This window comes from Impatiens glandulifera, chromosome 9, assembly GCF_907164915.1.
Source record: "Impatiens glandulifera chromosome 9, dImpGla2.1, whole genome shotgun sequence".
Taxonomy (NCBI): Eukaryota; Viridiplantae; Streptophyta; class Magnoliopsida; order Ericales; family Balsaminaceae; genus Impatiens; species Impatiens glandulifera.
In genome coordinates this window covers 38,154,474-38,166,481 of record NC_061870.1, presented here as the reverse complement: position 1 = coordinate 38,166,481, position 12,008 = coordinate 38,154,474, and the positions used below count along the sequence as shown (strand labels likewise).

Here is a 12,008-nt window from a genome sequence, read left to right as displayed (position 1 = left end):
AAGTTAAACTTTTTAACTAACTAATCTATATATATATATATATATATATAATGATGCTTAATTTTTTAAGTGTCCGGATTGTCGGGTCGAAAGCTGTGGTTAATTTGGATACTTGGGTCGGATTGTGGGTTGACCCGTTTTTTAATTTAAAACGGTTAAAAATAAAATTAAAAATGCTAGAAGTATGTTTCGAACTTGCAACCTAACAAAACAAGTACAACTCTTTAACCAACTAGGCTACAAAGACTTTATATTTTAAATTCAACACCAAATTTGATAAACGCGGGACGTTTTAATATTAATATAAGTTCAACTTTTTAACTAACTAATCTATATAAATATAATGATGCTTAATTTTTAAAGTGTCCGGATTGCAGGGTCAAGAGCTGTGGTTAATAAGGATACTTGGGTCGGATTGTGGGTTGACCCGTTTTTAAATTTAAAACGGTTAAAAATAAAATTAAAAATGATAGAGGTATGTTTCGAACTTGCAACCTAACAAAACAAGTACAACTCTTTAACCAATTAGGCTATAAAGACTTTATATTTTAAATTCAACACTAAATTAGATAAACGCAGAACGTTTTAATATTAATATTAGTTCAACTTTTTAACTACTAATCTATATAAATATAATGATGCTTAATTTTTAAAGTGTCTGGATTGCCGGGTCGAGAGCTGTGGTTAATTTGGATACTTGGGTCGGATTGTGGGTTGACCCGTTTTTAAATTTAAAACGGTTAAAAATAAAATTGAAAATGCTAGAGGTATGTTTTGAACTTGTAACCTAACAAAACAAGTACAACTCTTTAACCAACTAGGCTACAAAGACTTTATATTTTATATTCAACACCAAATTTGATAAACGCGGGATGATTTAATATTAATATAAGTTAAACTTTTTAACTAACTAATCTATATACATATAACGATGCTTAATTTTTTAAGTGTCCGGATTGCCAGGTCGAGAGCTGTGGTTAATTTGGATACTTGGGTCGGATTGTGGGTTGACCCGTTTTTTAATTTAAAACGGTTAAAAATAAAATTAAAAATGCTAGATGTATGTTTCGAACTTGCAACCTAACAAAACAAGTACAACTCTTTAACCAACTAGGCTACAAAGACTTTATATTTTAAATTCAACACCAAATTTGATAAACGCGAGACGTTTTAATATTAATATAAGTTCAACTTTTTAACTAACTAATCTATATAAATATAATGATGCTTAATTTTTAAAGTTTCCGGATTACCGGGTCGAGAGATGTGGTTAATAAGGATACTTGGGTCGGATTGTGGGTTGACCCGTTTTTAAATTTAAAACAGTTAAAAATAAAATTAAAAATGATAGAGGTATGTTTCGAACTTGCAACCTAACAAAACAATTACAACTCTTTAACCAACTAGGCTATAAAGACTTTATATTTTAAATTCAACACAAGTGTCCGGATTGCCGGGTCGAGAGCTGTGGTTAATTTGGATACTTGGGTCGGATTGTGGGTTGACCCGTTTTTTAATTTAAAACGGTAAAAATAAAATTAAAAATGCTAGAAGTATGTTTCGAACTTGCAACCTAACAAAACAAGTACAACTCTTTAACCAATTAAGCTATAAAGACTTTATATTTTAAATTCAACACCAAATTTGATAAACGCAGGACGTTTTAATATTAATATAAGTTCAACTTTTTAACTAACTAATCTATATATATATAATGATGCTTAATTTTTAAAATGTCCGGATTTCCGGGTCGAGAGCTGTGGTTAATTTGGATACTTGGGTCGGATTGTGGGTTGACCCGTTTTTAAATTTAAAACGGTTAAAAATAAAATTAAAAATGCTAGAGGTATGTTTCAAACTTGCAACCTAACAAAACAAGTACAACACTTTAACCAACTAGGTTACAAAGACTTTATATTTTAAATTCAACATCAAATTTGATAAACGCGAGACGTTTTAATATTAATATCAGTTCAACTTTTTAACTAACTAATCTATATATATATATATATATATAATGATGCTTAATTTTTAAAGTGTCCGGATTGCCGGGTCGAGAGCTGTGGTTAATTTGAATACTTGGGTCGGATTTTGGGTTGACCCGTTTTTAAATTTAAAATGGTTAAAAATAAAATTAAAAATACTAAAGGTATGTTTCGACTTGCAACCTAACAAAACAAATACAACTCTTTAACCAACTAGGCTACAAAAACATTATATTTTAAATTCAACACCAAATTTGATAAACGCGGGACGTTTTAATATTAATATAAGTTCAACTTTTTAAATAACTAATATATATATATATATATATAATGTTGCTTAATTTTTAAAGTGTCTGAATTGCCGGGTCGAGAACTGTGGTTAATTTGGATACTTGGGTCGAATTGTGGGTTGACCCGTTTATAAATTTAAATTGGTTAATAATAAAATTAAAAATGCTAGAGATATGTTTCGAACTTGCAACCTAATAAAACAAGTACAACTTTTTAACCAACTTGGCTACAAAGACTTTATATTTTATATTCAACACCAAATTTGATAAACGCGGGATGTTTTAATATTAATATAAGTTAAACTTTTTAACTAACTAATCTATATATATATAATGATGCTTAATTTTTTAAGTGTCCGGATTGCCAGGTCGAGAGCTGTGGTTAATTTGGATACTTGGGTCGGATTGTGGGTTGACACGTTTTTTAATTTAAAACGGTTAAAAATAAAATTAAAAATGCTAGAGGTATGTTTCGAACTTGCAACCTAACAAAACAAGTACAACTCTTTAACCAACTAGGCTACAAAGACTTTATATTTTAAATTCAACACCAAATTTGATAAACGCGAGACGTTTTAATATTAATATAAGTTCAACTTTTTAACTAACTAATCTATATAAATATAATGATGCTTAATTTTTAAAGTTTCCGGATTGCCGGGTCGAGAGATGTGGTTAATAAGGATACTTGGGTCGGATTGTGGGTTGACCCGTTTTTAAATTTAAAACAGTTAAAAATAAAATTAAAAATGATAGAGGTATGTTTCGAACTTGCAACCTAACAAAACAAGTACAACTCTTTAACCAACTAGGCTATAAAGACTTTATATTTTAAATTCAACACAAGTGTCCGGATTGCCGGGTCGAGAGCTGTGGTTAATTTGGATACTTGGGTCGGATTGTGGGTTGACCCGTTTTTTAATTTAAAACAGTTAAAAATAAAATTAAAAATGCTAGAGGTATGTTTCGAACTTGCAACCTAACAAAACAAGTACAACTCTTTAACCAACTAGGCTACAAAGACTTTGTATTTTAAATTTAACACCAAATTTGATAAACGCGGGACGTTTTAATATTAATATAAGTTCAACTTCTTAACTAACTAATCTATATAAATATAATAATGCTTAATTTTTAAAGTGTTCGGATTGCCGGGTCGAGAGCTGTGGTTAATAAGGATACTTGGGTCGGATTGTGGGTTGAACCGTTTTTAAATTTAAAACGGTTAAAAATAAAATTAAAAATGATAGAGGTATGTTTTGAACTTGCAACCTAACAAAACAATTACAACTCTTTAACCAACTAGGCTATAAAGACTTTATATTTTAAATTCAACATCAAATTTGATAAACGTGAGACGTTTTAATATTAATATAAGTTCAACTTTTTAACTAACTAATCTATATATATAATGATGCTTAAATTTTAAAGTGTCCGGATTGCCGGGTCGAGAGCTGTGGTTAATTTGGATACTTAGGTCGGATTTTGGGTTGACCCGTTTTTAAATTTAAAACGGTTAAAAATAAAATTAAAAATACTAGAGGTATGTTTCGAACTTGCAACATAACAAAACAAGTACAACTCTTTAACCAACTAGGCTACAAAAATTTTATATTTTAAATTCAACACCAAATTTGATAAACGCGGGACGTTTTAATATTAATATAAGTTCAACTTTTTAAATAACTAATCTATATATATATATATATATATCTAATGTTGCTTAATTTTTAAAGTGTCCGGATTGCCGGGTCGAGAGCTGTGGTTAATTTGGATACTTGGGTCGAATTGTGGGTTGACCCGTTTATAAATTTAAATTGGTTAATAATAAAATTAAAAATGCTAGAAATATGTTTCGAACTTGCAACCTAACAAAACAAGTACAACTCTTTAACCAACTAGGCTACAAAGACTTTATATTTTATATTCAACACCAAATTTGATAAACGCGGGACGTTTTAATATTAATATAAGTTAAACTTTTTAACTAACTAATCTATATATATATATATAATGATGCTTAATTTTTTAAGTGTCCGGATTGTCGGGTCGAGAGCTGTGGTTAATTTGGATACTTGGGTCGGATTGTGGGTTGACCCGTTTTTTAATTTAAAACGGTTAAAAATAAAATTAAAAATGCTAGAAGTATGTTTCGAACTTGCAACCTAACAAAACAAGTACAACTCTTTAACCAACTAGGCTACAAAGACTTTATATTTTAAATTCAACACCAAATTTGATAAACGCGGGACGTTTTAATATTAATATAAGTTCAACTTTTTAACTAACTAATCTATATAAATATAATGATGCTTAATTTTTAAAGTGTCCGGATTGCAGGGTCAAGAGCTGTGGTTAATAAGGATACTTGGGTCGGATTGTGGGTTGACCCGTTTTTAAATTTAAAACGGTTAAAAATAAAATTAAAAATGATAGAGGTATGTTTCGAACTTGCAACCTAACAAAACAAGTACAACTCTTTAACCAATTAGGCTATAAAGACTTTATATTTTAAATTCAACACTAAATTTGATAAACGCAGAACGTTTTAATATTAATATTAGTTCAACTTTTTAACTACTAATCTATATAAATATAATGATGCTTAATTTTTAAAGTGTCTGGATTGCCGGGTCGAGAGCTGTGGTTAATTTGGATACTTGGGTCGGATTGTGGGTTGACCCGTTTTTAAATTTAAAACGGTTAAAAATAAAATTAAAAATGCTAGAGGTATGTTTTGAACTTGTAACCTAACAAAACAAGTACAACTCTTTAACCAACTAGGCTATAAAGACTTTATATTTTAAATTGAACAACAAATTTGATAAACGCGGGATGTTTTAATATTAATATAAGTTTAACTTTTTAACTAATTAATATATAATGATGTTGAGTAAATTGATATTTGGGTCGGATTGTGGGTTGACCCACTCATAAACTTAAAACGGTTAAAAATAAAATAAAAAATGTTATTCGTAATTTTTTTCACGATTTTTTATATTATTACTCGTGCAAATGCACGGGCTAAATGCTAGTTGAGAATAAGAGGGGATATAAATGAGAGCTAGTTTAGATAAAATGCCTTTGTAAGAGAATACAAAGCGATTAGTAAAATGCCTCGTAGCATTGATAGAAATGTTCGATAATGATGAGTAAGATGACAACAAAATACTTACTTTTTAAGTTTGGAGTTGTATTTATTGTATTAAACCTACAACATTTGCATTATTAATAGGATCCTCTAACCATCTTGGCTTAATATATAATAATGTATAATTTCTACTTACCGTACGCAATAACGAACAATCTGATATGTTACTGTAAATAAGTAATTAAATTCGTGGGTTAACACCTTTCAGACATTAAACAAGAGAAAGAAACCGATATCATTTTTAAATATCATTTTTAAGTATATAACAATATTTTAAGTTTTTAACAACTAAAATTAGCATATACTTAACCTATACAATACAAAACACTCTATTTTTACCCTCTAGATATCTAATATAAACCTTAGTCTATTAGAATTCTCATGCTTGTTTATTTGACCGGGAAAATAAAAAAATATGAAAGATCTTTTAAAAACTGGCTTAGAAAAACCTAAAAATGATTATCCAAATGACGGATTTAAAAAATACTCAAATACTGAATCCCCTTGTACTTTTGGAATAATCGGCACGAGAAATCGTGAATTATGAGTATAATATTGTTGTTGGAGAAAATGTATCGAATGGTCATTTTGAAGCTCGTTTATGGGTCCAATCACCGTTTTTTTTATAACGACTTGAATGTCGGAACTCGTGACACGTTCATATTGTACGTTTTGAAAATTTTAGAATTTTGAGTATAATATTGCTATTTGCAAATATGTGCAAAAGATGCTCAAAAGAGGAGAAATCGAAGAAACGGATCAAACTGACGAGTCAACTCGCCAACCGGCGAGTCCACCCGGGTCCAAGAAGGGTAAAGTACAGGTCAACCAACAGGAGGAAAAGTTTGACCACCATTTAAAAAAATGAATTGAATTATTTGAAAAGTGTTATTTGAAAAAAAAAAAAAAATTTGCACCTCTGGAATCCCTTCAAGCTACAAATAAATTTAAAAGTTCACAAATTTATTTCAGCTTCAATACTTGATGAAATTCGATCTTTGGATGTTTTGAAAATAGAAATGAGTCCCCATAATGACTTTTTATCCCTATTTCCCGATTGTGTCCCCAAGCTATGTGAAATGTCGACATTTATGAAAAGTGTTCTTATGAATATCAACTTGGACACCCTTTCATTTAAAAATTCATAACTCGAGTTTTAGTTGATGGTTTTGGGTGATTCAACTTGGGTTGGGAAGCTGATCTACATACCTTTCAAATGGCGTCGGTCCCGAACCTTGTCTCGACAATTAAGGCACTCGTCCGATCAACACAAGAGGGTCAATGCTCCAGGTCTAGATCTTAGAGGCTAACTGGATGTAGGCTACACTTCTAAAATTCATATCTTTAGAATCACTGGACCATTTTGGGCGAATGATCTATCATTGGAAATCTATTTGAGTTAGATTTCCAATGATACCAAGTAGACCCCTGGTTAGATATACAACTCACCCCAGGTCGCCCGTAGTGAAACTGGTGCATGAAATGGCATGTCTCTGTGCAGCCGGTTTTCCTGGTCAACACGGGCCTTGTTAGCAATTCCTTAAGACACAAAAATGTGGGCGAGATCCATATATTTCTAGTGCCTACTCACTCATTAGGTGAGGAGTCCTGAATCCAAAGTTACGAGCATATGAAGTCACGGGTGCATAAGTTGCAGGGTATAATAAAATAGAAACTTCAGACAATTGTAACTTGAGCTAGGATGCACTATTTGGGTTGATTCAAAAAGTAGATTCAAGTTTATTGAGTCATGAATCCGTCATTAAAATTTCACACTCAATGAATTAAAAAAGAAGCCGGGCCGATTTATTCAAGGTAAGAGGGCTAAAGAAAAGTAAAAGGGTGCCTCAGGATTTGAAATAAAAAAAGAAAAAAGAAAAAAAAAAGAAAAGAAAGGAGGAGACTTTTTCTGTTTTGGTATATTTACAAGCGTGCCCTGAGGCTTTAAAGAATTTTAATTAAAAACAGAACGAAACGAATCAGAAGGGGGTACGGTCAGTTGGGGATTTGAGATTTTTCTGTTTGAGGAGAATTGATCTGAGGAGAGGAGCGGTTATCAGATCGAAAAAATGGTTCCATTGCAAGAAAGCTAAAAGGCGATCCCGTTCTTGGAGAATTCATCCCGTTCCGTCGACGAAAGGAGAGGATAGGACTAAAGCCTGCAGCTAGACGACAGTTTGCAGCAGGGAAATTCCTCACGAGCGTCCTTGAAATCGAGCCTCGCTTGTCGCTTGGGAGGATCAAGAGATAGTAGCATTGGAGAGGAGACAGAACGAAGAACTACAGAAGCAGGTTCCGGGTGAAGATTCCTGCGTTTCCGGTCAATTCGTTTTCTCCTTTCATTCCGTCCTTCCCCGTTGATTCAGGTAATCACTAAACTGATATGGATACTCGCAATGTGATTGAGGCATCGGTTCTGTACACCGATGCCCATTCGTTCGTTGAAAATCCGATTGAGTTTCTGTTGTTTGATTTATTGATTGATTACCTGCTGAAATGAATGCTCTATTGGTTAAATCTCAACTGTTGGTAGTGATGGCTAGGTTTAATCTAGACTTAGAATGAAATTAGAGTCTATTCTGTCTTGAATTCCCAGTCTATTGTTGCTGAAATTGTGAAATCACACTAGCCAAGAGAAAGAAGCCACAGACTGTTTTCTCAGTTGTTCTTTGGTTAGTTCTTCGGCTGTGAGAGTTTGAGCACGATCCCAGGGTGCAGCAGGGTCCCAGGCGACGAGACAAACTACCGTAACTGGTGCTATGGCAATCCAGAAGAAGAGAAGACATCAGGCGATATCCGGCTGTCCTGCAACCTGGGGAGATTATCTCGATTTCCTTTCCTAAACGGACCCGTGAAACGTTGTCTTCAAGCGACAATCGGTCTCGGTTGCGAGGGACGCCGGAAATCGATCTCGGCCGGACGACGATCGGAAGAACAGCCGGAGGCGAACAGCTTGTGTTATTGCAAAGAGGCCCCTGGGCCTTTATTATTTTTAAATACGCCTATATACTTTAATTTCGAATTAATTATTTAATTCGAAATTAAAGTAGTCCCTGATCTATTCTTTCTGTTTTAATTGAATTCCTAAACTTTCTTTTCATTTTATTTTGATTTCAAACTTTAAAAATTTAAAAATAAAATAATTTGTATAGTCTGTTTGTTTCCAAAGTTTAATAAAAAAATTTAAAACGATGATTCAAACATCCAAACCACCTCTAAATTTTTCCAAAAATTAAAAAATATTTTTTGTTTAAAAATAATTTTTTTCTAGAATTTTGAGGACTTGTTTGTCAAAATCCTAAACTTTGAAAAGCTAATACTTGAATTTCATGAGTCCAAAAATCATGAAATAAAAAATGTAGCTTCTTAAAAATATTTTCAATTCCCACCAAAATTTTCGGAAGTTTTTGAATTCGTTTGGAAAAATATCTATCTTTTGTAGTGTTATATTCGGAGTTCTATAACTCAAAAAAATCCAAACTCGATTCCTACGCGCTCCTATAATGTGAAGTTTCAAAAATTTTAAGAGTTATTTTTAAAAATGACTCGTTATAAGGTGTCGTAATTGAAGTTTTTCTCAACTCCATAAATTTCAAAACAGAAACACTTAGAATTTTGGAGTAATTTATTATCTCTTCTTCTTTTCAAAGGAAACGATTTTCAATCTCTAATCCGAGTCCTCATCTTCTCCAACTTTGATCATCTCTCCTCGGGAATCGTGTCTTGCACTCTGTTGTCGTTCTAATCTTGTCTATGCCTTGTGAATAGGATTAGCCCATTTGTAAAACGTTTAAGATTTTCTCACCCAAGCAAAAAAGAGTTCTGAACTTAGAACAAAAATGTAACAATCTTTCAAACAGGCCAATTATTTAAGGGTAGATACTTTTGTAAAGACAGACATACAAAACTTAGTGCCGTAGATCCTTTCTTAATACGTAACCAAACACCGAACTCTTAAAACAATTTTTGATTTTCTTTTTCTTTAGTTTCTTTGGAAAGAAACTAAAGTAGCTACTCTAAAGTCAATTAAATCGATACATCCGCGAGTGTATCGATTTAAAACCTGTACGGGCTAATTCAAAAGGCTTATACTAAAGAATTCTATTTTCGGCTCCTTATCATTTTCCATCTTTTTACGAGATGCCGAGGAAAAGATAAGTTAAGGGTCCTATATGAGAAAAATGGGGTAAATTGTGTTAGTTTTTCGCCGAAAGATTCATTCCAACTTTGTTAGCATTAATTACGTAAAATCTTACACATATAGTTGAGAATGAAGGTTCTGCTCTAGTTCCTTGTTAATAGGTTTTGATTGAAAGTGAAATACTGAAATTTGTTTTGAATGAATCAATTGTAAGTCTAGAAGTCAGGTACCTACTCATAGTAGGTAAACTATATAAGCATAATATTTGGTATTCAAATCATATTTTAATAGCTGCATTAGTTACCATTTTTTCAGAAGATTTGTTCCTCCAGATTTGTCCGGTTTCATGGTTAGTAGCGAGTTAGTTATATACAAACCCGCAGTGCAAAGAGTAGACTCAGACAAATATAGTAGAGAACACATTTTATATATATTGCCATATGTAAATCATAAAAGTAAGTAAAATTAACCGCAGACAAAAACTAATTAGGAAATAGAAAACAAAACAAAACAAAGCTTCATGTAGAACATATAACCACTAGACTGGAACTGTCCTGTTGTCACTCCTAGACTCCATTTTCAATTTATTGTCATCGTTATTCTCCTGCGCCACTTCCTCTAAAGACCTGCCCTTAGCTTCCGGCACCAAAAACGTGAATATGAATCCCAACAAGTTTACAAATCCTAAAATGATAAGAGCGTTTTTCACTCCAATCCCAGCAGGGTACCCTTTATCTGCCTTCGCCTTGTCCTTGTTCTGCGCAAGGTACAAGAACCCGAACGCGCCAATTATAGCTCCGGCCTTCCCCGAAGCAGCCGATATCCCATGACAAGTGGATCTCAGCCTTGCTGGGAAAATCTCTGCTGGAACCACGAACGTTGTTGCATTGGGACCGAAATTTGCGAAGAAGAAGGTCAAGGAGTACATTACCACAAAACCAATCCGATTGTCCTTGTGTGTCCAATGATCATATGGAATCGCCAGGGCGAACATGAAAACCGTCATGAAGAAGAATCCCATCAATTGGATCGTAAATCTACCAATCCTGTCGATCAATAGCACGGTGAACCAGTACCCTGGGACTGTGCTGCACAGCGCAATAAGCGTCTGAGCCCTGGCGATGCGGAAAACCTCTTCTACGGCGTTCATGTTCCTCGAGTCTGGGATCCACCCGATGGAAGAGAAAATATCCTTCTGGAATAGGTTCTGGCTGTAAAAAGCTACGTCCAACAAGAACCAAGTACTTGTAGTTCCAAGCAAATGAAGTCCGTGACGGCGAAGGAACTCCTTCGAAAACAACCCGAACTCCTTCTTAGTATTCTGCGCCAATTCGGTAACTCTAGCCGGATCTTCTTCCAATTCCACCTGCAACACTTTCGACATGTCAGCAGCCGCCTGCGTCGCGTTCTTGGCAACTAATGCCGTGTAACGAGCCGTTTCAGGCATCTTCATCCTCCAGTAGTAAGTCATGGCAGCTGGAATTGCTCCGAACATGAGAATTATACGCCACACGTAATCAGCCTCCGGAACAACCGATGCAGCGGCGTTATCGATGTAAGCAGGCGCAGGGAATGAAGTTTTAAACGCAACAGAGACTATACAAGCCACAGCACCGCCGGCCAAGATCCCAAATCCCTGCATGGCAAACACTGCAGCGATGAAGGCACCGCGAGTCTTCTTGTTAGCATATTCAGACATAATCGTGGCTGAAAGGGGATAATCACCGCCAATCCCAAATCCTAACCAAAACCTGAAGAAACAGAGAGTGGCCATGATTCCTTTAGGACTATTCCCGAAGGAGAGTCCAGACGCGATGGAGCAAACGACCATGATCATCAAGGTCATACCATAGACCCTCTTCCGACCCATTTTGTCTCCAAGCCAACCGAAGAAGAGCTGACCAGACAGAGTCCCACAGAAGGCCACACCATTGACGGCAGCTGCTACATTAGGAGGAAGAGTTCCTGGCTTGACATCGCCTTCATGGTGATAATAGAGACGACCAAGTAACTTGGTAACAAGAGAGATGCAAAACAAGTCATATGCATCCGTGAAGAAGCCCATTCCCGCAATCACGATAGCTGTGAAATGGTACCATTGTGTTTTGGCAACATCAAGAGCATTCAAAACTTGCAATTGTTCTTTAGCCATTCTTATTCTTTTTCAGAACTGCAAAACATAATGTATTTAGGAAAGAGAAGGATGAAGAAAAGATAACATATTAAATATAAAATTCAAATTGAATATTCAAATCCTATGACTAGGATGTGTGGACTAACAAGTTAAAAAAAAAAAAAAAGTGTACAAATTGAATATTCAAATATGGTTTCATAATAACTCTAGTATATATAATATAAGAGTATATATTTTCCTAAAGAGAATAAGTAGTATCTGCTATTTTATTTTATTATATGTTGAATGCTTTATTTTTTTAATAGAA

At 33.9% G+C, this 12,008-nt stretch overlaps 1 protein-coding gene across 1 annotated transcript; it reads right to left on the bottom strand.

Moving 5' to 3' along the window:
• Positions 1-10,059: 10,059 nt before the first annotated feature.
• LOC124914425 (inorganic phosphate transporter 1-4-like) lies at positions 10,060-11,734 on the bottom strand. The gene has a single exon (XM_047454967.1). It carries the CDS (start codon positions 11,717-11,719, stop codon positions 10,106-10,108), a length of 1,614 nt encoding a protein of 537 aa, XP_047310923.1. The 5' UTR covers positions 11,720-11,734; the 3' UTR covers positions 10,060-10,105.
• Positions 11,735-12,008: the final 274 nt, after the last annotated feature.

Excerpts from the sequence above, each read along its gene's own strand:
- LOC124914425 (XM_047454967.1), bottom strand. The coding sequence starts at position 11,719 with ATGGCTAAAGAACAATTGCAAGTTTTGAATGCTCTTGATGTTGCCAAA.